This window comes from Balaenoptera ricei, chromosome 9 (genome assembly GCF_028023285.1).
Source record: "Balaenoptera ricei isolate mBalRic1 chromosome 9, mBalRic1.hap2, whole genome shotgun sequence".
NCBI lineage: Eukaryota > Metazoa > Chordata > Mammalia > Artiodactyla > Balaenopteridae > Balaenoptera > Balaenoptera ricei.
Window position 1 is genome coordinate 16,195,402 of NC_082647.1, and position 23,615 is coordinate 16,219,016.

The 23,615-nt window shown below is 38.3% G+C and overlaps 1 protein-coding gene across 9 annotated transcripts in view; it reads left to right on the top strand.

Moving 5' to 3' along the window:
* The window catches only part of DGKI (diacylglycerol kinase iota), a 468,554-nt gene that overhangs the window by 258,659 nt on the left and 186,280 nt on the right, over positions 1-23,615 (top strand). For all 9 annotated transcript variants that reach the window (XM_059933287.1, XM_059933288.1, XM_059933290.1 and 6 more), the window contains 7 exons: positions 3,582-3,695; positions 5,154-5,291; positions 8,262-8,340; positions 14,427-14,482; positions 15,416-15,478; positions 19,330-19,403; positions 20,858-20,969. In XM_059933287.1, coding sequence (XP_059789270.1) covers positions 3,582-3,695; positions 5,154-5,291; positions 8,262-8,340; positions 14,427-14,482; positions 15,416-15,478; positions 19,330-19,403; positions 20,858-20,969 — 636 coding nt within the window. The remainder of the gene's footprint in view (positions 1-3,581; positions 3,696-5,153; positions 5,292-8,261; positions 8,341-14,426; positions 14,483-15,415; positions 15,479-19,329; positions 19,404-20,857; positions 20,970-23,615) is intronic.

Consider the following 23,615-nt stretch of genomic DNA (forward strand, 5'->3'; position numbering starts at 1 on the left):
GAATCAGCTATACATATACATATATCCCCATATCTCTTCCCTCTTGTGTCTCCCTCCCTCCCACCCTCCCTATCCCACCCCTCTAGGTGGTCACAAAGCACCAAGCTGATCTCCCTGTGCTATGCAGCTGCTTCCCACTAGCTATCTATTTTACATTTGATACTGTATATATGTCCATGCCACTCTCTCACTTCGTCCCAGCTTACCCTTCCCCCTTCCTGTGTCCTGAAGTCCATTCTATACATCTGCATCTTTATTCCTCTCTTGCCTCTAGGTTCTTCAGAACCATTTTTTTTTTTTTTTTTTAGATTCCATATATATGTGTTAGGATACGCTATTTATTTGTCTCTTTCTGACTTACTTCACTCTGTACGACAGACTCTAGGTCCATCCACCTCACTACAAATAACTCAATTTCATTTCTTTTTATGGCTGAGTAATATTTCATTGTATATATGTGCCACATCTTCTTTATCCATTCATCTGTTGATGGACACTTAGGTTGCTTCCATGCCCTGGCTATTGTAAATAGAGCTGCAGTGAACATTGTGGTACATGACTCTTTTTGAATTATGGTTTTCTCAGGGTATATGCCCAGTAGTGGGATTGCTGGATCGTATGGTAGTTCCATTTTTATGATTTTTCCTTTTTCTTTCTCTGCCTCCTTTTACTAATCCTTTCTAGTAGTTTGAATTGTTTCCAGGATCCTGAGAGTAGAGTCGGGTTTTCTTGAAGTGGCTAAGGCTCCCATCCTGCGGCCGTGTCAGGGGTGTTTCAGGTGTGTCATTGAGCTCGTGGGAATTTGGACGCACTGTTAGAGGCTGTGTGCCTCGAGCCTTAAGGCACCCCAGCTTTCTATGGGTTATGGCCTCAGGCGGTGATCCCTCACCCTCTCTTCTTGGCCTCTTTTCTGCTGGCCAGGGGTGGAGCCTGGTTCATACACAGCCTCCTACCAGCCGGGGGTGAACTTTTATACCCCCTAATCAGACAGAAGCCAAACTCCTGGTTTCCTCTGCTTGCCATTTTGTGCTTCATTTGTTTCTGGCCCATGAAGACTTTTTTTTCCTCCTGTGTTTGTGTCTAGAGTGAAATGGGGTGTTGAAAGTGTGAACTCATAACATCATCTTTACTCAGAAAAGATAGACCTATTTCAAATAAACATAACAAAAATCTACCTCAAGGTAAATGGACTGACTTGTGAGTGTAAATCATAAAGGGAGGTCTGCATGATCATCTCTCAGAAGTTTTAAAGAGACTGCCTTCTTTTCCCTGCTCTGTATGGGATATTGAGTTGGTTTCCAGTAAGTTCCACCGCATTTCTGAGAGTCTCTGTTTCTACTCAGGGCTGTTTACAGCCGCAGCCAGTGATCCCAGGTTGTTGGGATTTCTGAGTTTTCACGTCCTTTTTAATGCCTTTAAATCCCCTTCTTGTAGTTTATTAGAGGTATCTGCTTTTACTGTGTCTAGTTTGTGCTTTAGCAGCTCAGGAGCAATAGCTAATGTAGTCGTCAGCACTACTTTAGCATCTGGCATTTTTTCCCTTTACTTCAGTTGGCAAGTTTAGTGAGTATTGTGTGTAAGGGAAGAGCTAGAGAAGTGCTGGCTGGAAATCTAGGAGCAAATCGCCCAGTTTGGGGGAAAGGGGGGGGGGATTTTGGACACTAGTGTAGATCTGGATTTTTAGTTTACCACTTTGGGTGAACATAGTGGTATCCCTTTCTAGAAGGTAAACACAGTTTTAGATTTCTTGCCAGATAGGCAAGTTTGACATCCTGGGAAGTACTCGTCTTGGAGGAGAAAGGATTTTAGATGCAAGTCAACAGACCTGGAATGACTCCGACTCTGCCACTTTTGATTATTTTGTCTTGAGCAAATAACATGACCTCTGTGTACCTCAGTTAATAAATCTGCAAATTAACTGAATTTGACTAAGCAATTTCCAAGGTTTCCCCAGTGTTCCACAGATTCCCAAGGTACATGCCATGGTCTCAGGGATGTTCAGGCCACATCTAGAGCTGGGTTTAGTTCTTTACTGAAAGGTCCTCTGCACCAGAGCGGCTAAGAGGTTGGCCTTTGGTGTGTGGCAAACCTAGCTTTGAATGTCAGCTCTGCCTCGCAGATGATTAAGGAGGTCACTAAACCTTCCAAGTCTTGGTTTCCTTATCTACAAAATGGAGACAAAAATTATATCTATTGTAGAGAGTTGTTTTGAAGCTTAATAAGATAATTCAGTAGAAAAATTTGCTCAGGGACTAGCACATAGAAAGCAATCAGTATGCCTCTCTTTTTGTTAATTGTAAACTCCTTGAGAGCAGGCATTCTGCCTTACCTATCTTAGTGTAGTTCACTTACCTTTTTATTTCAATTACTTAGTTCCATGTTTTATATGCAGTGGTGTTCAATAAATGTACTATTAAAGTACAATTTTTAAAAAATTTAAAAAAAATAATTATCATACAAATTTAGAGTGAATACAATGTCAAAAATTTATTTAGCTTTTTAATAAAGGAATCAGCAAGATAATACAAGAAGAGGAAAATGATTATGTAGTTTATACCAAAATAATTTTTCTAAATTTGAGACAAAATTAGTTTATGCCCTTCTGGGGGAATAGAACCATAACCTTTAAAGTGATCTCTTCTTGACATTTGTATCTCTACAGGACAGAAATCCTCAAGTTAACCTACAGTCATAAAGTTCTTAGATATGCCTGTGACACTACTCTAGAATGACATTGTGAGGATATGCAAGTTTCTTTTTGGTATTTCCAAGTTTGGGGTAATTTTTCTAAATAGTTATAATAAGACTAAACCCAAAGTATTATTTATCTTAGAAAAAGATTAAACAGGAATATGATTCTAGTATATAAGTATCTATTTTCTGCCTAAACTTATAATAAGTACTAAGTTCATCCATAATTATGTTTTCATAATGTTTCATTAAGGGGAATGTAGGGATATTTAGGAAAGCACGACTAATTTCTAAGATAACGTGGAGAGTAACCATTTAATAAGTGCTTACGTGGGCCATGCACCATAATGAGGATTTTATATACGTTTTAGTTTAATCTATAAACAATCTTGTGAGGTAGGCATTGTCTCCATTTTGAAAATCAGATAAATGAGTCTGTGAGGTTAAATACCTTAATCAAGATTACAAAGCCAATATGAGCCAGAATTGAGATTTAATCTGATTCTGAGTCTTACATTTCCTGCAGTGCCCTATGTATATACCTCCCTAAATTGTAAACTCTCCTGAATTTTAAAGTACATCTCTAGTTAACATATAGATGAATGGGTCTAGTTTTGCTTATATGATACAGCATATACAAAATGGTTCTTTTCCCTGTAAGAGACTTGCCATTTTGAAACTGCTTGAGATAAGTGGTCTTTCAGTTCCCTGGTCACTGGATTAAAACATGCATGTTTTAAAGAAAAATGAAACTATTCTATTTGCTCCTTTAAACTATTCTATTTGCTCCTTGCAAATAGAACTATTCTGTTTGCTCCTGTTCTCAGGTTGTCGTCTTTGTAACTTATCTATCTTTCTTATATCTCTTCTGGTCCCCAAAATGTCTGTAGGTGGGCTGGATCCTTTCCATTCTGGATGAACTGCAGCTGAGCCCTCAGCCTCCGGTTGGGGTCCTTCCTCTGGGGACTGGGAACGACCTGGCTCGAACTCTCAACTGGGGAGGGGTAAGAACTGCCCTCAGGGGCTGCCCATGTCATCCAGCAACAGATCCCCAAACCCACAGATGCTCAAGTGGAAGGGGCATATGCTACTCTTGTTCAAGGAACAAGTTAGAGTTGAGAATCAAGGTCCCCATGAACCATGGTTTTTATCTGGTGACTTCTTCAGTTTAAACTTATAGTCAGCTAGAGAAGAGGGGAACATTTTATATTAAAAAAAAATGGGGGTTAGTACACAGGCCTGGGGCTTTTTGAGGTACCCACTAAAGACAGAGGGTGGGTTGGCCTCAGGTCCTCATGTTAAACAATCACAGAGACCTGAATTGCTCCTGACCCCCCAGTCCTCTCCAGAAGAGTGAGTCTGGTTCAGATTTACAGTCCTTACTTTGGAAGAGTTATGGCTTTGTTTGAGCATTTAGTTTTCTGGTCAGTGTCGTCATGATTTTGGCTATACAGGTAACCAACTGTCCTTTTCAACATGGAGCCAATTCAGGCAAGCTTGTTGAAAGTAGTTTACCGGTCACTAACCAGCCATTTTTATCATCATCATCATCATCATTATTTTTATAGTACTAAGAAAATAAGAAAGCACAATATGCTAACATATGCTGCCCCACCAGCTCTTTAACTGCTCATATGAGACCATTGCCTGGGCTGGGCTCCATGAAAATTATCTTCAGATATTAGCAGATGTTAATCTGGCTTTTGGGTGCATTCACCTCCCATAGGTGATAATTATGTCTGGACATTAGCAGATATTTATTTGGCTTTGGATGAATTAACCTCCCATCGGTCTTTTTTTTTTTAAGTAAGCATAGTATAAATAATAAATATATTTACATGAAGCAGCTAAATGTATTATTGGTATTAATTGCTCTTATCCAAATCAATGACTTGACTGTCCTTAATAATCGTGCTATCAGTAATGTGTGCTCAAGGAATAAGTCGCTAGCTCCCTAGCAGGGCTATTCCTCAGTCAGACTTGCCTTAGGTCCCGGAAGGAATGGTGTCCTAGTACAAGGTCAGGGAGAGGTGAGTGAAATGGAACGTCAGTGGAAGAAATTGTCTAGCCGATGTCACCTTGATTCTTTTCCCGCTTTTCCACATACACTTGTTCTGTGTATCCTCCAAATTCCCCTAGTACAAGGCCTGGGGTGACCTGTTTTCACTCTGATAAAAACAGCCATCCAGTATGGATCTCAAAAGCCTGCCGGTGGCTTTTGGTTCTTGGTGCTGGCAAAAGTCATTCCTCAACTCAAACCAGCTAGAGTTAGTATTTCTGTGCACATTACCCATGCCTTTTGTCTTAAATTCTAAGTACCTCGAGGAAAACAGTTTACCGTCCCAGCCTTGCTAATTGCAAAATAAACAGCTGTAGAACAAGGGCTCCACCTTGCATGAAATACCTTTGGCTGTACTGTTCCCTACTCCAGACAGCAATGTGTGTGCTCTTTGATTCCTTAGGGCTACACTGATGAACCTGTTTCTAAGATCCTTTGCCAAGTAGAAGATGGGACAATTGTACAGCTAGATCGCTGGAACCTCCATGTGGAAAGAAACCCAGACTTGCCTCCAGAAGAACTTGAAGATGGCGTGTGTAAGGTTAGAGAGTTCTTCCTTCAGCAGAAAGCTAACCCTGGAGTATCTGCCTGAGTCACAGGAAATACGTTCCTGGCTGGAGGGTCATGTGCTGATTCCTTCCTATGAGATGACAGGACGGTGTTTGAGTTGACGGCTACTAGGGCTATGAGTATAACACTTCCTGATGATTCTGCCCCGTAGACTTCTAAAGACCAAGATTTCCTACCCACTTCCATAGCGCAGGGAGCTGTTCTCTGTTCTCAAATTCCACACCAGAAAGAAATATATCAGTTTTCTAATCTTTCAAATTCATTGCAAACTCTTAACCTATGAGAAGTTTAAAAAAATCATATGATCTGAAGCATTAGGTACAGGGTCTTTCAATAGAAAGATAAATGCCTGAGATTTCTGGTCTGATAGCAAATATTTCAGTTTCATCACTTGATTGGGACATCAGGATGCCTAAATAAATGTTTGACTTCGTGTTTTTCCTTCAGTGATTGAACTTGTATCTCAACCCAAGACAAACCAAGGGACATAATTGTAAAAATGCTACTATAGAGCTTCAGGGGAACATTTGGCTTTAAGTTCTGGCCTCAATCTCAGATAAATTTGATAGGTTTCTGAGTAGACACTTGCTTTCTATTACTTTCCACTTTTCTTCTATGACAGTGTTTTCAAACTTTTGTTGTGTAAGAATCTCCAGGTGTGCCTATAAAATGCAGATGACAAGGTCCTATTCCCAGTGATTCTGATTAAGTAGATGCAGGGTGAAGGCATCTGTACTTTAAACAGCATCCCTGCTATATTGGATTGTGCCATTGATTGAGGCCAAGATTTCATGGTGGTTTCAGCCTTAAAATCTGATATCATTTTAGACCAAATCAATGCACCTTTATTGATTAGTACCATGATCCTGACCAATTGTGGTAGATGCTCAAGTTACTTATTTGGCTAAAATTGGTTAAAACATGTTTTGTCTTACCTTCATGGTTTTTTCACCTAAACTATGATCCAGAAACTATAAGGTTTTTAGTAGATATCATGATTGCTCAGTTGATCTTGAGTTCATGACATCACAATGTTGTTTAAACAAGTGTCATCTTGGGATATAATACTTCCTTCTAATGTATTTGACTTACAGAAATTGGATAGAAAACAGCTAAAGTACAAAGAAGTGTACCATATGGAGATGTTATGGACCTATCCCCACTCAACTTGGAATGGTTAGAACCTCAATAGCAATCTATGTTTAATTCTCTTCCCAACAGCTTAAGAAATGGAAAGACTTCTTGGTGCAGCCTGGGAACATTAATCCAGATACTTAAAGGGTTTTGAAAGTGGATTTTGAGGAGATGTGTAGGAAATCAGGGCAATTTTTCCTGGAAAATATGAATAAGAACTTAATAACAGACTAAATTGTGATGTTATTTAGGGGATGGTGACCAGATGTTCTCCGAAGTTATCAGTGGATGCTAAGACATGGGTTAGAATTGTAGCCAAAAGAGCATAAATGGTAGAAATGAACATATCTGCGCTTTTGGCAGGATCACCAACCCTTGCTGTCATTACCAAGGACCTGTATTTTGTTTCAGTGCAGGAACTGGACATTCTCATATTTGAAGCCAGGAGAGTGAGATATGTTTTGGCAATGTTCTATGTGTTTAGTTTCTCTCCCTGTTCTCCAGTCGGTTGTAACTACTTCTACAGGCTGATCTGACCTCTGAATCAGTACAAGCTCTGACTCGGCGTTCCATCGAAGGGTTCATCCTTTATTTCAATTTCTCTCTTTCTGCATTAATATCTCTCTTGCTCTCCCTCTGACTCTTCCTCTCATTTCATTTTTCTCTTAATGGGACACGATTATCGCTCTAGTCAAACAGAAAATCTTACTGATCAAGGGGCATATGAAACCCTGTAATGAACTTAACTTTTGAAATCTTGAGGCCAAACACTTATTTCTAATAGAAGAGAAGTGCATTTCTATCTGGAAGATAAACCTGATAATTATCTGGAGACATTATCCAGGCTGAGATAAAATTACCTCTCCATTTACTTTAACGTTTATCTTTCATTCTGAGTTGCAGGAGGAAAAGTGTAAGAACCACCATTTGCCTTCTAGCATTTTCCACATGCTTTTCTAATTGTTCTAACATTAAACTGAAGCCTTCAAATCATACCAACTTTGTAGTTTTAATGCAGGACTTTAGGCTGCATAGTTTGTTCTTTCCTTTACTCAGCTTGTAGCAGTAACAGCCAGGGACCCAGAGGACTCTGGGAAGGAAAGCTAAGGCTTGTATGTGTATCTGTGTGTCTGCGTTGCATATTTCACAGTCATATTAAAGATAAGAGTTTATAGACTAAATAGGAATCTGAATACTGATAAATACACACACACACATATATATTTTTATTTTTATTTTTCCTCTAGGTTGAGAATAGTTGAATGGCTCCCACTGACTTATTGCTTACATGACTTTTATCAAAAAATATATTTTTTTGGAAAATAAGTGAAGGGTGAACAAATGTTATTCATTTTAAGTTGCAGTATTAATATGCTGAACATAAATTCTTGAAAAAACTTGCATCCACTGATTAAGAAGGTTAGACACGATCCTTACAATTGAATTTACTTACTAAGTTTGCTTGTTGAATCATCCTTTGTAACTATTACAAATGTGCATCCCTCAACTTAATGAGGTTCTCTTATTACAATATCCACAAGAATGGTTCTCATTGAATAATTTGTATTTGTATCCCTTTTTTCCTAAACTATTTAAAATTCTTAGGAGTATCGTTTGAGTTGAGCTTTCACTAAAGAATTAATTCAAAAATCCGTTGTTCCTTCTACATAGACACCCCTGCCTTGAGTTTTAATTGATCGTTCTCCCAGGGACTTGCCCCAGAGACAAGTGTCTGGCTTTAGGTTTTATTTTCCTCTTTTTGCCTGGTTAGACACAACTTCACCTCTGCCTTTGTTCATCATTGCAGCTTCCTCTGAATGTTTTCAATAATTACTTCAGCCTCGGATTTGATGCCCATGTCACGCTGGAGTTCCATGAATCCAGAGGTGAGGACAACGTCCCATTTCCATCTCCCAGGGAGGAAGTTTCCAGCAGGTGTTTTGCATGTTCCGTTTTGTTCGCATATCACTTAAATGTTGACAGTGTGTCTAATGCTGTTCCATTTGAACCTTCATGTTGACCCTGGGAGCTAGACAAGATAGGAACTTATTACAGATGTTACTTTGAGACCTCATTGTTTAGGGTCTCAGAGATGGTAAAGGTCAGGACCAGATGTTTGTTCCGGGACTCAGGACTGCTAATCTTTAGGTTTGACTAGAAACTTTGAAGTTAGTGAACTACTAAGAAGTGATAAAAAGAGAATCTTTCACTAAAGTCATTAGAATACTTACAGCTTCTCAAACCACCAATTATTAAAGTTCAGGACTTTATAACCAAGGTCATTGAAATCTTGTAGCCAAACATAAAAGTCTTCCCTATGTGCACAAAAGAGACAACAGGCACCTTAGAACAGTACGGGGGCTGACTATAGGTGGTTTAGGTTGAAAGAAAAGGGCTTGACGGTGATTGGATTAGGCATGCAAGGTGCTTGGAATCTCCACTGGACGAGGTAGTATGAATGAGGGCTGGTGGTCATTTAAGTACTAGAAGAGATGGAATCGAGATTTGGGGAAGCAAAATAACTTTTGAAAGAGAAATAAGATGAAATAATGACAAGTTAAATATTTCATCAAAATTTTCTTATGTCATTCAGAACTGAGAAAGTTTAGGATTTTGGCTTATGCTTTGAAGCCTTAATCTCTTGCTTTCTTGGTCTCTCTTAATCTCTTTCTCTCTCTTAAACTCTCTTCTTGTATAATACATCTGTGTCTCTGCCTGTACCTAGTCCCTTGTGAATATGGTAACATGTAACCAAAATAATGCTTGGCTGCAGGTATAAGTAATTTGTGAGATAAAAGTCATAATGAGGGATTATTTTACTTTTCCTCTAGATTCTGCAAGAGCCTCTAAGCTTTTAACTCATAGAATTTGAAATACAGAGTACAAAAGGCAAAGTTCAACTGTTCAGATTCCACTAATAATGCAGAGAAAATTCTGACAACACTTTTATATACTAAAGATCAGGAATGGGGCTATAGGATTAAGGCTGTTAGAAGACAAAATAAAAGTAGAGTATAAACCTGTAATTCTCTTACTGAATTCAGCAATTTTGTTAGACTTTGCATTCCTGGTTTCATGAGGCTTTGAGGGTCAAATGCTGAGCCAAATAGAAGCAATACTGATTAAAGAAAGAGTCATAGTTTTCTCTGATTAACCAGAAAATCACAGATAGAAAGGTTGGTTGACAACAGAACCATAAATATCAAATACCCAAATCAGAAACACCCACACGCTCCACACCTCCCTCTCTAGACAGTTCTCGGAGATTAGATATTCAGAGGGTCCTACATCAGGGCTGGCATTTATAACCTGTCGCCTTTCCTAATTTAAGGAGAGTAGATTTGGGGAAGTAACTGGAGATTTCTTTCTCCATTTCTTACCCCATTTATTTCTCATGTTCTTTGGGAGACTCTGGATCTGGGCTTCCTAATAAAATCTTTACGTTTCTTAACAGTACTTGTAAAGTAGTACAATTATCACTAATGCATGAACCTCCAAATTAGACATCCTGCCATGAAAAGAGGCCTAAATGAGTAAGTGGTGGACAGAGAGCTCATTCAAGGGAGCCTAATATTTTGTCTTATTAATCTGAGAGTTATCCTAATGATATGTTTCCTTGTACTGTGGTGAAACTTTGGTGCCTCAGAATGAGAGGGCAGCAAAGAGAGACCTCACGGTGGAAAGACCAGGCTTAGAAAGAATTCTTGTGGGAAAGTGATTTTTTTCTTTTCTTTGAAACTATGGAACTATTTCATTTTAGAGAGGAACATGCAAATTGTGGTGTATATGTATGTCTACATCATTTTATATGTGTGATTATAAAATAATTGGTTGAAAGATGCCAAGAGCTAATACTTTACTTTGAATACTTTATTGCCGAGGCTTAGTGTAAGTGCTTTCCTGTAATCGGAAAAGGAATTGCAAACATTTTCCCTGCAGGGAAGCCAAGGCCCTTGAGGAAAAACAGCCACTGAAGAGCTGGATAAGGGAGGATTGCTGTTGACTGAGAGTAATGTATACCATATTTATGGAGAGGATATTGAGATGGTACGCAATAAATATGCACAAACTATTGGAACCAGATTTGGTTGATATGCCTAGACCAGACGTGTGGACTTCTTAGTATCTGTTAGTCTATTCTTTTTGCGTTAAGTAAAAAAAAAAAAAAAAAAATCATTATTTATGATGAAAGGTATAATTACTCAAGCTATTATTATTATTATTTTTACTGTTTTCCGTTTATTTGGATTTTCCCCATATTTTTACCTGGATAGTCAAGAAATTTCAAGCTCAGCTGCAGAAAGAAGAGAAAGATAGCAGGCCGCATTTTCAATAGGGGCATACGTACTTACTTTGTTGGTAGATTGTGTGAGTGGCTATTCTCAAGCCTCGCAAACCATAGTTGAGACTTCAAACTGTTCTCAAATACAGCTGCTCAGGGGCTGAGAGTTCATGATAAAACTTGTATCGTTTGCCATCAAATACTTGCAGAGTGATTCAAAGCCCCATGAGAGCCATTACCAAAAAACAAACAAAAAAGAGCTTGCATAGAATAACCGATTAGTTATTAGTCAAAAAATACAATACATTGGGAATTGCGCTAATCCATTTACACGCAATGGGTAGTAAAACCAAGTCTCACTAAAGCAGAATCTTAAAAAATTTAATTGCAGAAACAATTTTTGGCATAGATGTGAAATAACCCATCAAATTGACATGGAACAAATGTAGACTTTTGCATTACTATTGATACTTACATTGTATTTCTTTTAGAAGGGACAATTAAAATGACATTTATTTTGAGACAGTTTATTAGTGGCATTACTGTGTAAATGCCTTTAGAATTACCAGTAAAAAATCAAGCAAGGAGTAAAGGTAGTCTTAACATTTTGATTGACTTAACATTTTGTATATAAAGAATGCAAACATATGAATAATTTCATCAGATAGAAGGTATACTTAATTTGATTGGAAAACAGAAGCTTTTTTATTCTCATAGTGGCTAAGCCATGTGTGGCTAAACTGTTGCATATCAGAACGTGCAATTGTTTGGAACAGAATTGAGAGTTTTAATAGGATTGGTCATTTAATTGTCAGTTGGAGTTGTTTGCCCAGTGCTTTAATCACTACTGCATTATGACAGTGCTTGAGGAAGTACATTGAAAATATTCCAATCTATTAACATATAGTCATGTTAACAATGATTATGGTTATCAGGTAGCAAAGCAAGGTCTCACTTTGCCAGCTGCGTGAATTAGATTGTCACTTTCGGGGGGACATGAAGGATATTAAACACATCAAACTTTTAGTCTGAGATTGGATGCTAAAGTTGTACTGCCTCATTGAAGTTACTTCTTATGCAGAGGATTTGAGCCTTATGCTACAAGGTCAAGGAAATACAACTATGACTCTAGAAGAGGCAGTTTTTAAATCTGATTTAGGATTTACTATTTTCACTGAATATACAGAGACATGCAGATCAGCATGTTTCAAAGGATTATGAATGTTTCATGATTCATCTGGAGAACTGACAGATTTCTTTAAAAAAGTGTTATTTTCAGTGGCTTGCCAAATTTCATCATCACCATCACTGCAAAGGACACACTGCCAGGCTCTTGCCCAGCTAGTAAGACTTAGGCACAGTTTGCCCTGGAGAAACTGTCACTGTCCAAGGTTCTCTGTCACCTTCTTTTCCATCTTGAACCTCAACGTGGCATCTACTCATCATTCAAGACTCAAGTGTACTTGCCTCTGGAACGCTTTTCTGATCATTCCCTTTATGTGTGACTCCTACTTTGTCTTATAGAGACATCTTTCTATGGCATATACAAAAGGACATTTTATTTTTCATTTTCAGACCTGTCTCCCCCACTCTAAACAACATGAGGGCAAAAGACTATGTCTTATTTCCTTTTATATTCCTTGTGCCAAGTCCAGTGGCTGTCTCAATGTTTGTTACAGGAACGGAATGTTTAATTGGAGGATGGGCCCGTATATAAAAGATAAACACAAGCAGAAGGGAATATAAAGTAAGGGTAAGATGAGTTGTCCAGGCAGTGTATAATGTGGGAGTTTGGTAGGGACTGTTGACAGGAGATAGGTATCAGGGGAAAGTTTCCAGAAAGGGTAGGAGGGAGTATAGTGGGAAATAAAGAAGGAGTTTGATGTAGACAAGAAGTAAAGTAGGCAAGGGCATTTCAGACAGGACGGAAAATGAGTTTGTGCTAAAGATATGGGTTAGGTGACCAACTAATACATAGTGTAAGATTTTTGCGATGGTGTTAGAAACATGAAGATAATGTTGATAAAAATATTTGTCCTTAATGGGAGATGACATTGGAAGGAAAGAGTTTTATAATATATACAATTTGAATTGAAGGTGGCACTGTTACTGTGGGCATAGATTTTGGAGTCATTTATATATACATAACTGAAGTCTTAAGATTGAGTAGATATCCAATGCAGAGAATTTGAAAGATGTGTCTTATGTGGGGTTCAAATCACTTACTGATCTTTATAAACATAGTGTCGAACTTATATTTGCTCCCTAATAGGCAAGACCAATTTCAGACAAAAGTAGGGTTTAGGATTCCATTCTAATGACACATATGTTATTGTGTTGTATACAAAGATGGGATTAATATATTAAACTATTGGAATGGATTATACCCAGGGTCTTATCATCATTATAAATGGATTACATCCAGAGCCAAATCATTTACATGATTTAGATGATGAGATTTGCAAAGTATGAGCTAATGAGATTTAGATGAGATTTTTGGATTTTGAGTTGATGCTATAATGGAGATGAGACCTTTGGGGACCTGGGAGGGAGTGAATGTGTTTTTCATACGTGAAGAATGTGAATCATGGGGTCCAGAAGGTAGACGATGGTAGGTAGAATTTTGGTCTCCATGACCTTTGCCATCTGGTGTCATGCTTGCTATTCAAAGATAGGTTTGGGATTTGGAGACTTCCAGCTAGTCAGCCAGCTGTCTGATGAGAAATGACTTGGAGAAAGACCTACCCCTAAGAAGGGATTAATGATCATATGGGACAAAATAGCAGAAAGCAAATATTTAAGTGGGTTCCTTTGGAATGTCTTGGAATTTTATTAGAAAGAATGTAAGGAAATAGTATTTCATTTGGGGATTTTATAATCTGTTGAATTCATGTGAACATTTTCCGATGCAAATTCTCGTCTAATCGTTTTATAGTCCTCAACCTATAAAACATTCAGGAACAAACTCAAAATTAAACCATTTAAGTCAGAGCCTTTGTTGTCCTATGCCCTGGGTCCATTCTGCAGGTCATCTGTATATATCTATATAGATATATATATATATATATTTATATAACTTCACTAAATCAAATGATGTTTCAAGGCCTGTCACAAACAACAGTACAGATGGTAGTTAGGAGTTTTTGCAAAATATGAAAACAAATTCTCTATTAATTATTATCCAAATTCCCCATATTTAATTAAATTTGAAACTGCATAGATAGTTTATGGAAGCCATGCCCTATGGAGGTCAAAGCAAATAATTGACCCTCCCCCTCCTCCCCCTCCCTCTTTCTTCTATCACCCCTGCGCTGTATCCCTGCCAGCCCTCTCTTTTGAATAGAGTCCAGAGTGTTTCAGCCCTTAATGTGCGTGTGAATCACCTGGAGAACTTGTTAAACCGGATTGCTAGACCCCAGCCCCCAGACATTCTAATTCAGTAGGTTCAGGGTAGAGCCTAATAATGTGCATATCTAGCAAGCTCCCAGTTGATGCTGCCACTGATGCCAGTTTGGGGCTACACTTTGCAGCACTGGACAACCATGCCAACTGCCTGTAACTAAGGGGAAGATGATGATGAAGCTGTTGGGTCCTTGGGATGGGGAGGGAGAGGGAAGAAGTAGGGGTGCTAATCTAACTCACTACCGTTAATCAGGTCTCTGTAACAAAACTACCTTTTCCCTTTTACAGAAGCAAATCCAGAGAAATTCAACAGTCGTTTTCGAAATAAAATGTTCTATGCAGGGGTAAGTATATATTTCATGTTTTGATGATTACATATTATTTATACTAATTCACTCATGGTAATAAAGATGCTAGCTATACTCTGCTGATAATTACACACACATCTCAGGTGTTTACATGTGTGTCTGTATATGGTTCATGTTTAATGTCTTGGTTTAAGAATGAAAGTAAGTATGTATTTCTTATGTTAGTGGCAGAGAGTTCATCACCTTTGAACTTAAAAGCCCTGAAAGTTGCACTGAGGGGATGGTATTCAAGGAGTGGTGTGAAAAGCAAACATCAAAGCCCATCTAGAGAATGAGGAAATTAGGTAGACTGAAAGATGTATGGCGTGTCTTGGGTTAGAATGTAGTTTTCATAGGGGTACGTATGAACTGACATTTGGATGAGAAATTGATGGAATATGGGAAGTTTTTCATGGAAACATAGATGAGATTAGAGGGGCCCCCTTCTTTTTCCTTCTCCTCCTACTCAGGGACATCCTTGGGTGTGAATGGCTGGAAAGAAGAAAAAGCGGCCTCTAAAATATTGATTTTAAAAAGTGTGGCTTAAATTTTACCACTGGATAGAGGGAATCGAAGTAAAATGGGGTGAAATAAGACATTCTCAGTGGCAAGTTAAAGATTATATCAGCATCTAATGGACAAATAGGAAGATCAGGAAAGGTAGTCAGATCTCCAAACTGACCCTTGAAATTACCTACATTTTCACTCTCCTACTGTGATCTTAAATTTTATTATAGGTTACATTTTGAAAACAGAGAAAGAATTCAACTTGACAGCCTCTGCACTAGTTTACTTTAGATTCAGCAAAAGGAGAACTTGTCTTATATTTTTGCATGACTTAGAATCACTAGGACCTATCTATCATACAGAAGTAAGGATTTGGCATAACCATGTAATGAAGATTTTTTCTTTCTTTCTTTCCTTGTATAGGCAGCTTTTTCTGATTTCCTACAGAGAAGCTCTAGAGATTTATCCAAGCATGTTAAAGTTGTCGTAAGTATTGAATGTGTTGACTCATTTCATTTAAATGTAAAAAGCATGCCCCCTAACATGAACCCCAAATACCAGTTTATATACTTAATCAGTGGGCTGCACAGAACTTTAACTGAATTGAGTGTAGTTTGTTGAACCAACATTTATGAGCATTTAGTTATGTGTCGGGCGCTGTCTTAGTTGCTGAGGATGAAGTTAAATAAGATGACTGGCTTCACCACTGAAGAAACTCACAGCTGAGTCATGGGGAAGGGCACATAACTCTGGGCAGAACAATATAATAAATGTTGTTATTGGATTACTTATATAATATACTGGTAGCACAAAGGGAGAAATGAAAACTGCCCATGGTGCAGTCGGGGAAGTCATCAAAGGAATAATGTTGAGCTGGCTCTTAAAGTAGAAATAGATGCTCACCAAACAAGTATCTTTATTCCCAGCCAATCTGAAGAGTCTCCATCTTAGAAAAATACTTTGATTTCATTATTTTGTGGTCACTCACTCTCCAGCCTGGTCAAGGTCGTTCACCACTTAAGAGATTTTTTTTTTTTGGTGCTATTTCTTTCTGGATCTCTATCCCAGGTTTTAGGGACACTCATCTTGGAGGCAAGGGAGATGGGAAGTCATCTTTTCTCTAAGAGATATATTTAAAAATAGCATATCATTGATTATTAAGAAAGACAAAGTGTTTCCTTATAGTAAACAAGTTAAAAGAGGGAATGAACATGACTTTGCTGCACATACCTGTATAAGGAAAGAGAAACATGGAAGATAGAGAAAAATATATGGATGGGGAAGAAGGAATGGGAATATAGCAATGCTTGAATTTATCATGGAATAGATAAAGAATAACATTTGTGCCAGGAGGGGACAGGACAAAAGGTATACATGCAAATAGAGACAAATATATGACCTTAAACTAATGGATTTATAGAGGAATATAGAGGAGCCTGAGAGGATACAAATTCAAACTTGTTGTCACCAATAAAGCCTATAGGAGACATGAATCTCCTAAATCAGTTGGAACAAAGAGTTTACCACTAATCACCCTTGGCATCAATTTCAGATGTTTCAGTTCTCATGAAATACCAAGGAAAAGCAAGTATCCTATAGCCGTAGGGACTTTTGAAAACTGAAATATTGCCTTTTTAAAGCTAGACACAAGAAAGACACATGGTCCATTGAACTGTGAAGATCTTGATTTTGATAAAATGATGGTTAGTTAAGTAGCAGCAACCTTGCCTCAAACTTCCCCTGTTTCTTCTTTGGCTGCCTTCAACCCAGCCAAAAATAAACTTTCCCTCCTCTTGCAGTATTTTCCACATTATCAGGAACATTGCAGCACCTGCTGGGAGAGCCAGTGAGTGGAGGGCAGTGGCCATATTGAATGGTAATGGTGTCCACTGTTTAAGTCAGCTGGATGGAAATTAAACTCTATGCCGCCTCACCATTAGAGAGCTTTTCTCCCACATCTGGCAGTCCTCCTGATGAGAAATATCTCAGGCATGGTTGGCTGTATATCAGGGATTAAAAGAAGCTTGTAGAGAGGCCAAAGTGGCAGTCAAATAACTAGAAAAGATTTGATATCAGCCTGTACATGTAATATTCCAGGTGAATTGGTCTATGTAATCATCTTTTTTTTTTATGAAGAGAAAAAAAACCAATAGAAACTAAGTCTGAACAATTCTGATTCAGTCCTAGGTCTATCTTTATGAGGTATATGACTTTGGGGAAAGCATTCAACCTTTCAGAAGAGTTTACTCTCCTCATCTGTAAAGCAGGCATAACAACATATGCATTTGAAGCAACAGTTACTGACCATTGTGCTGTGACACAGAGGGACACAAGGATATTTCTACAACGACATCATTGTATGTTTCCTGAGTGTGAGATGAAAAGGATGGGGGGGTTAGAGCAATTAGATGTACACATAACAGCAGACCATCTTATCTTTGCCACAGGGTGAAGTCAGTGTTTCCAAGGTAATAGTTAATAATGTCTCACATGAATACTACACACACACACACACACACACACACATACACACATACACATACACATACACACACACACATACACATACACACACACACACAAACCCAGAGGACAGTAATGAAAACCTACATACAGCATTATTTTGTTCTACTTCACATGAGTTCTTCTTCTTGTTTTGATGTATCAGTGTGTGAGCTTGTACACAGGAAGATATTTTGAATGCACATATTTTCCTTTGTGTGTTTGAAGTAGGGAAAAAGTTGAAAACTGCTGCTCTAAAGAGTTGTAAAGTTTAAATGCAATAATATATAAGAAAATTTTGTAAAACTCAATACATTGTAAGGTGCCCATCCTCATAGAATTTGATGAGTTTCCAGAATCGCTGATGATTTTTTCAGGAGGAAAAAGTAGAAAATTTTTTTAGAAAATGAATTCTGTTCTAAGTACAATAATATTAAGTATGATTTTTTTTCTGTAATGCAACAATACTGCTTTGCATGCTTTTAATGTATCACATGCTATTTTTAAAAAGTTCAGTTGCTTTCAACACTCAATTTTGATCATTTAAGATGTCTACATTTTTTCTTCACTGGTAGAGCCATCTATCAACTCATTTCAAGTCCTTAAATTGGGAGACCTCATGTTTATTTAAGTATCTGAGAGTGTTGTAAAAACACCTTCAATCAATGTCCAGAATTTGATTCCTATCTAAAAAACGTTTGAAAATACTTTGTTTCTTTAGGATTGTAAGATTTCCCAGGAACAATTTTTGAGAATGCTCATGAAAAAAAAATTAGGCTGTATTAGGATCAGCTGGGAGGAGAACGAGACAACCTTGACCGCTAGCAGAGTCATTTTACCTGGATTGAAACTCCCTCTGAAGCCATCTTTAGAAATTAGCAGGGAGCTTAGGAATGCTTTACCCTCTCTCCAGCAGAGAAGACAATGGGGGAAATTCTGTGATGAGGGTGTGAGGAGAGCAAATATAAAAGCAGGCTTTATACCTTTGACATTGAGAGGCCTACAGTCGTGAGGAGAGTGTTCCTCTTTTGGCTTTTGTCACCAGTGGGAAATGAGAAAGGGAAATGAAACCCTTTTCTTTGATTAGTCAGATGACGCTCTTGAGGAAAGTACTAACTGGTGAGGGAAGCCACACACAAAGGTATTGAGGCCAAGCCACCTTGAGGCTCCTGAAACGCAGGGTCATGGCCAGGTTCAATAAAGCGGTTTATCTCAGAACACCAGTCACAGTCTGTAAGAGATTAAATTGATAAGAGCAAATCACTAATTAGTGATTGCTGATACTAATTTATAGCAGATACTTTAAAAAAAGCATGCAGGGTATATTCCTTTTAAACAGCGTTCAAAATATTATGTCGAACATTTTCAAAATAAAAATTATCTCAAAAAGCAAATAAAATAAATGGTCACATTCACAACTATTGTTTGAATCAGATGACTTTGGTAGAGATTGCTACTGCCTCAACTTGAGGATTCATCCCTTTTATTCTTTTAAACGTTCATAAATTTTCTAATGTTGATAGCACAAGCCTAAGTATCCAATAATAATCCAAGGTTAAGAATGATGATAGTTCCTTTGATTGTGAGACCAGAGAAAAATCATTTTGGTCAAATGGCAGCTTTGTTTTTACATTAAATCAAAACAAATCCAAGCCCAGAGCCCTGGGTCTGGGAAAGTTATAATCAGAATAAATTTTCAATCATAGAAATGGGCATCCACTTCAGCAGAGACAGGGACAAGGGGAAGACCATGGTACATGCTGTTGTCACCCTAGTTGTCTTTTAGACTTGTGCCTACTTCAGAATCCTTGCTTTCTCTGCTTTGATTGTTGCAGTGTGATGGAACAGATCTCACCCCAAAGATTCAGGAACTGAAGTTCCAGTGTATAGTATTTTTAAATATACCCAGGTAAGCTCTGTTCATATTGTTTCCTTGGTTTGATGTGAACTCCATTTGACTTAAGGTTTTCTGCTTTCATTGTAGAAAATTTCCAGGTACAAACAATGAAAAACAGTTATTTTAATGGCTTATTAAGGGTTTTCGAGTCTGATAATTTTGTTCTCCTACTTGGTTTGTTTAGTGTTATCTGTGGTATTTTTTTGTGTATGTGATACGGCATGCATGGTGTATACTTACCCATCCTTAAGAAGCCCAGGCAGCCCTCTGGATTGGAACATTTTAATGTAATTCTCCATTACTGACGCCTTCCATCCCCTCACCCTCCAGGAATGATAGACTTGAACAAATCCCTGTTCTCAGTTTCCCAAAAGCTATTAGGCAACCATCCAGCCTGATTTCAGCGTGGAATTCATTCAAAATAATTGCCAGATGATTACTTTGAAGAAATAGGATCAATTAGAGTAGCATTTTCTAGCCAGGATGTCAACTCTCTTTGCTGCTATTATATACCTCAGGAGAAAGGGATATTTAAGATTAACTAGTCTCAAAATAAGCATGTATCTCAGTGGCATCAAATTAGATTCTAAGCTCCCAAGCCAAGATTTTGAAAGGGGTGGATCTATGACCCTTTGTTATTTGCAAACCAGACAACTCAGATACAAAAATCCATGAGCAAGTTCTGTTTAGACTGAATTTAGTTGAAATGAGAATTGTGTGTAAATCTATGGCTAGGAAAATATATTATAGTCTCCTGATTACTTTTGGCAGTGCTCACTGTAGCCCCTTACAACCTATTCCGGAAGTATTTACATTTTAGTTGTCTAAGTAGAAGGCCTAGTAGAGTCTCAGGAAACATTGTTTATTAGCAATAACAATGCTCTTCTCTTTTTCTTCTTGCTCCTCCCCCATCCCCCCCCTGGATTTTGCTTTCTCCACTTTTCAACTTCCTTGATTTCCCCTTCCCTTTCTAATCTCACATCTTTGTCTCATCCCTTTTTCACTCCTTCTGTCCACTTCAGTTACCTTTCCTTCGTCCTGGGGTACTTATTGCCTTGGTTCTGTGTATATTATTGATGCTTACCCACCTCAGTTCCATGTCCCTTTCCTATTGGCATGTATATGTCTCCCTCCAAAACCAAGTTCTGAAACCACCTATTGATAACTCACGGTATGTGATAGAAAGTAAGCATTTGTGAATTACAGAGTGAGATATGTTGATAAATAATGAATTAGGAGAAAGTTGGGCTCCATGGGATGCTTTTGTTGTAAAATTTTGTCCCATTTTCATAAATTGATACTTGGAGGTGATAAATTCATTTTCTTTTTTACTGGGAGGTGTGAACCAAGAGTAGAAAGCTGTTCTTGTGTGAAATAAACATCGGATCGAACTATAAATTAATCCCCAATGATAATCATGGGGGGACTGGAACAAATTTAATTCTGTTTTTACTCTTCTCTTGCAGATATTGTGCTGGCACAATGCCTTGGGGGAACCCAGGAGATCACCATGACTTTGAACCTCAGCGTCATGATGATGGTTATATTGAAGTCATTGGATTCACCATGGCCTCTTTGGTGGGCAATGCATCTATGTTATTGAAGTGAAATGTACTTTAGTCAGAGTTAGACTTTACTATTCATTTTACAGGACCTTGGTATAATGTTCTTTCCTGGCTTATCAACTCACAAACTTTATGCAACGTAGAGTTGCTAGGGGAAGACAAAAACAAAACGTAATTCTTCATGTCACTAAAAAAATTGATGCATATTTTTTGTTTAAACTTCAAAGATAAATGAATATTATGTGTCAATTATCCTGATGAATTTTCTACCAGAATGAAGTGGAAAGTTTTCATGCTAATTAAATAGCATTATGCCACAGACATATCCTAGCATTGATGCAGAAACCTTGCCATTTGATACTTTTTTGGTTTGCTGAGTACTTGAGTGCTTAGATAAAAAACAAAGTGATCATTTGCATTCATCTCCATCTTGCCTGCTTAAGCATAAGATGGGCATCTCCCTTATCACAAAATACCTGAATATAGAAAAACATCATTGCTGTGACATTAATGAATATTCAGTTGCACAGTATCGAGATCACCTTGCATTTTAATTTTGTTTGCTGGTATTAAAAAAGTAAACATATAGTATAAGGTCAGTTTCAAGCAGGTTTTAGCCATGTGTTTCAACTTATTATTGAATGATGAGGAAACCAATTAAAAAGTTTGCTTATCATTTTATGTGGTGTAAATCAGGCCACACTATCAGTTTGTAAAGCAAATTAAAATAAAGGTTCTACTTGCACTTGGCTAGCACTTGGTTTGTGCCATACCTTATGCCTCAAAGCAAGAAGGTTGTATTTCTTGTCCTGAACAACCCAAAACAACTCTTTTTCACTCATCTTGTGGATTCCAAATGACTTTTCCTCCATCACCTCGAATTAGTGAGATTTAACAGAATACCCTATTGTGATTATGGCAAGAATGTCCATCGCCTGAGATGGTGGTGCTGCTCATTACATGTGCCATGTCTACAATGAAATGGCCGTTAGGTGTAAAAGATTGCTCTAGGAGTGATCTAATTTTCAGAGTTGTAGCTCATCTATAGCTCTTTCTCTCCAAAGGTCTTTATGCTAACTATAGGTAAAGACTCAGCCAAGAGCAAATAGGAATAAGTCCAGGTAGGGTATGTGCCAGGGAGAATTCTTGGAGGTGCCCAAGACAAACCTGGCCACATGTGTTTTACTCATTCATTTATTCACTAATCCAGTGGCCATGTATTGAATGTTTACCGTGTGTGAGAGCTTCCTAGTCCTGGCTGTGTGGTAGAAGGCTGTCAGGGAATGTCTAAGAGAAGATGACCCCTTACCTAGGCTTGGGAGGGCAGGGAGAATATTAAGACACTTTCCCATTGCTCTCAAGATCAAAATCTAAACCTTTATCACAAAATTGAGTTTCTCTCTGATTCTCCATCCTTTCCCACTACCCTCTTTGTTTTCTAGCTCGTTGCCTCTCAAGTCAAGTATAGCTTTGGACATCCCCTGCTTCTTTTGTACCACAGGGACACTGCATCTGCTGCTGTCTCTCAAATGTTCTTTACCCCTTCATCTTCTATAACTTTTCAGTCTGTATCTGTGTCAGGTTCTTTTTATAGTCTTTTTTTGGTTTGGGTTGTTTCTGCTTACAATTATATAATTAAAGTCTGAACAAGAAGGAGATGGCAGAGTGAAGCTGGGTAATTAGAGGAGAATTTAATGGAGGGACTCTTTACAAATAGTGCGCTAGGTTTATGAGAAGCAACAGTGGATGGTGTTGTATACCTGAGCTAAAGGTGCAAAGGCAGGGAAGCAGTCAGTTGTACCAGAAAGAGAACTATTTGGGAAAGACCACCTGTTAGGAGTAGTATTTGCTAAGTGAAAACAGCCATCCAGTGCCAGCCTGGCAGGGAGAGGGTCAGGGACATCAATACAATTCTTGCCCTCCAGATCTTCTGCTGTTGTCTCCCTCTGGAGAAGTCTAACAGAAGCCGGAGGACAAGGGAGCCATGAATACAGTCTAAATGGGTCAGTTTCACAGGACAAAAAGGAGCGCAGGGAAGGGGTGGAGTGCTGGGTGGGAGTGGCAGATGGTCGGTATCCCTCACTCCAGTGTATCTCTGGTACACAGCAGAGAGCCTGATACCTGTAACTGGCAACGAGTAAATGTGACAGGATGAATGAATTTTGCCAGGAGAAGAAGAATGGACTTGGCATTCTGGAAAAAGGGAAATTTACATACACTTGGTAGTATTAGAGATCATAGTCCTCTGTGGAGACGACAGTTAGTCTTACGTAGCATAAAGGTAGGTGAAAAGTGAGGGTGATGGAGGTGATGCTGGAGAGGCAGGCAGGGGTGAGATCACAAAGTGCATTAGAGAATTTATCTAGGAGTTTTGACTTAGAGGAATTAGTAAAGTGTGTTTTTTTTTTTAATTAAAAAAAATTTTTTTAGCATCTTTATTGGAGTATAATTGCTTTACAATGGTGTGTTAGCTTCTGCTGTATCAAAAAGTGAATCAGCTATACGTATACATATATCCCCATATCCCCTCCCTCTTGCATCTTCCTATCCCACCCCTCTAGGTGGTCACAAAGCACCGAGCTGATCTCCCTGTGCTATGCGGCTGCTTCCCACTAGCTATCTATTTTACATTTGGTAGTGTGTATATGTCCATGCCACT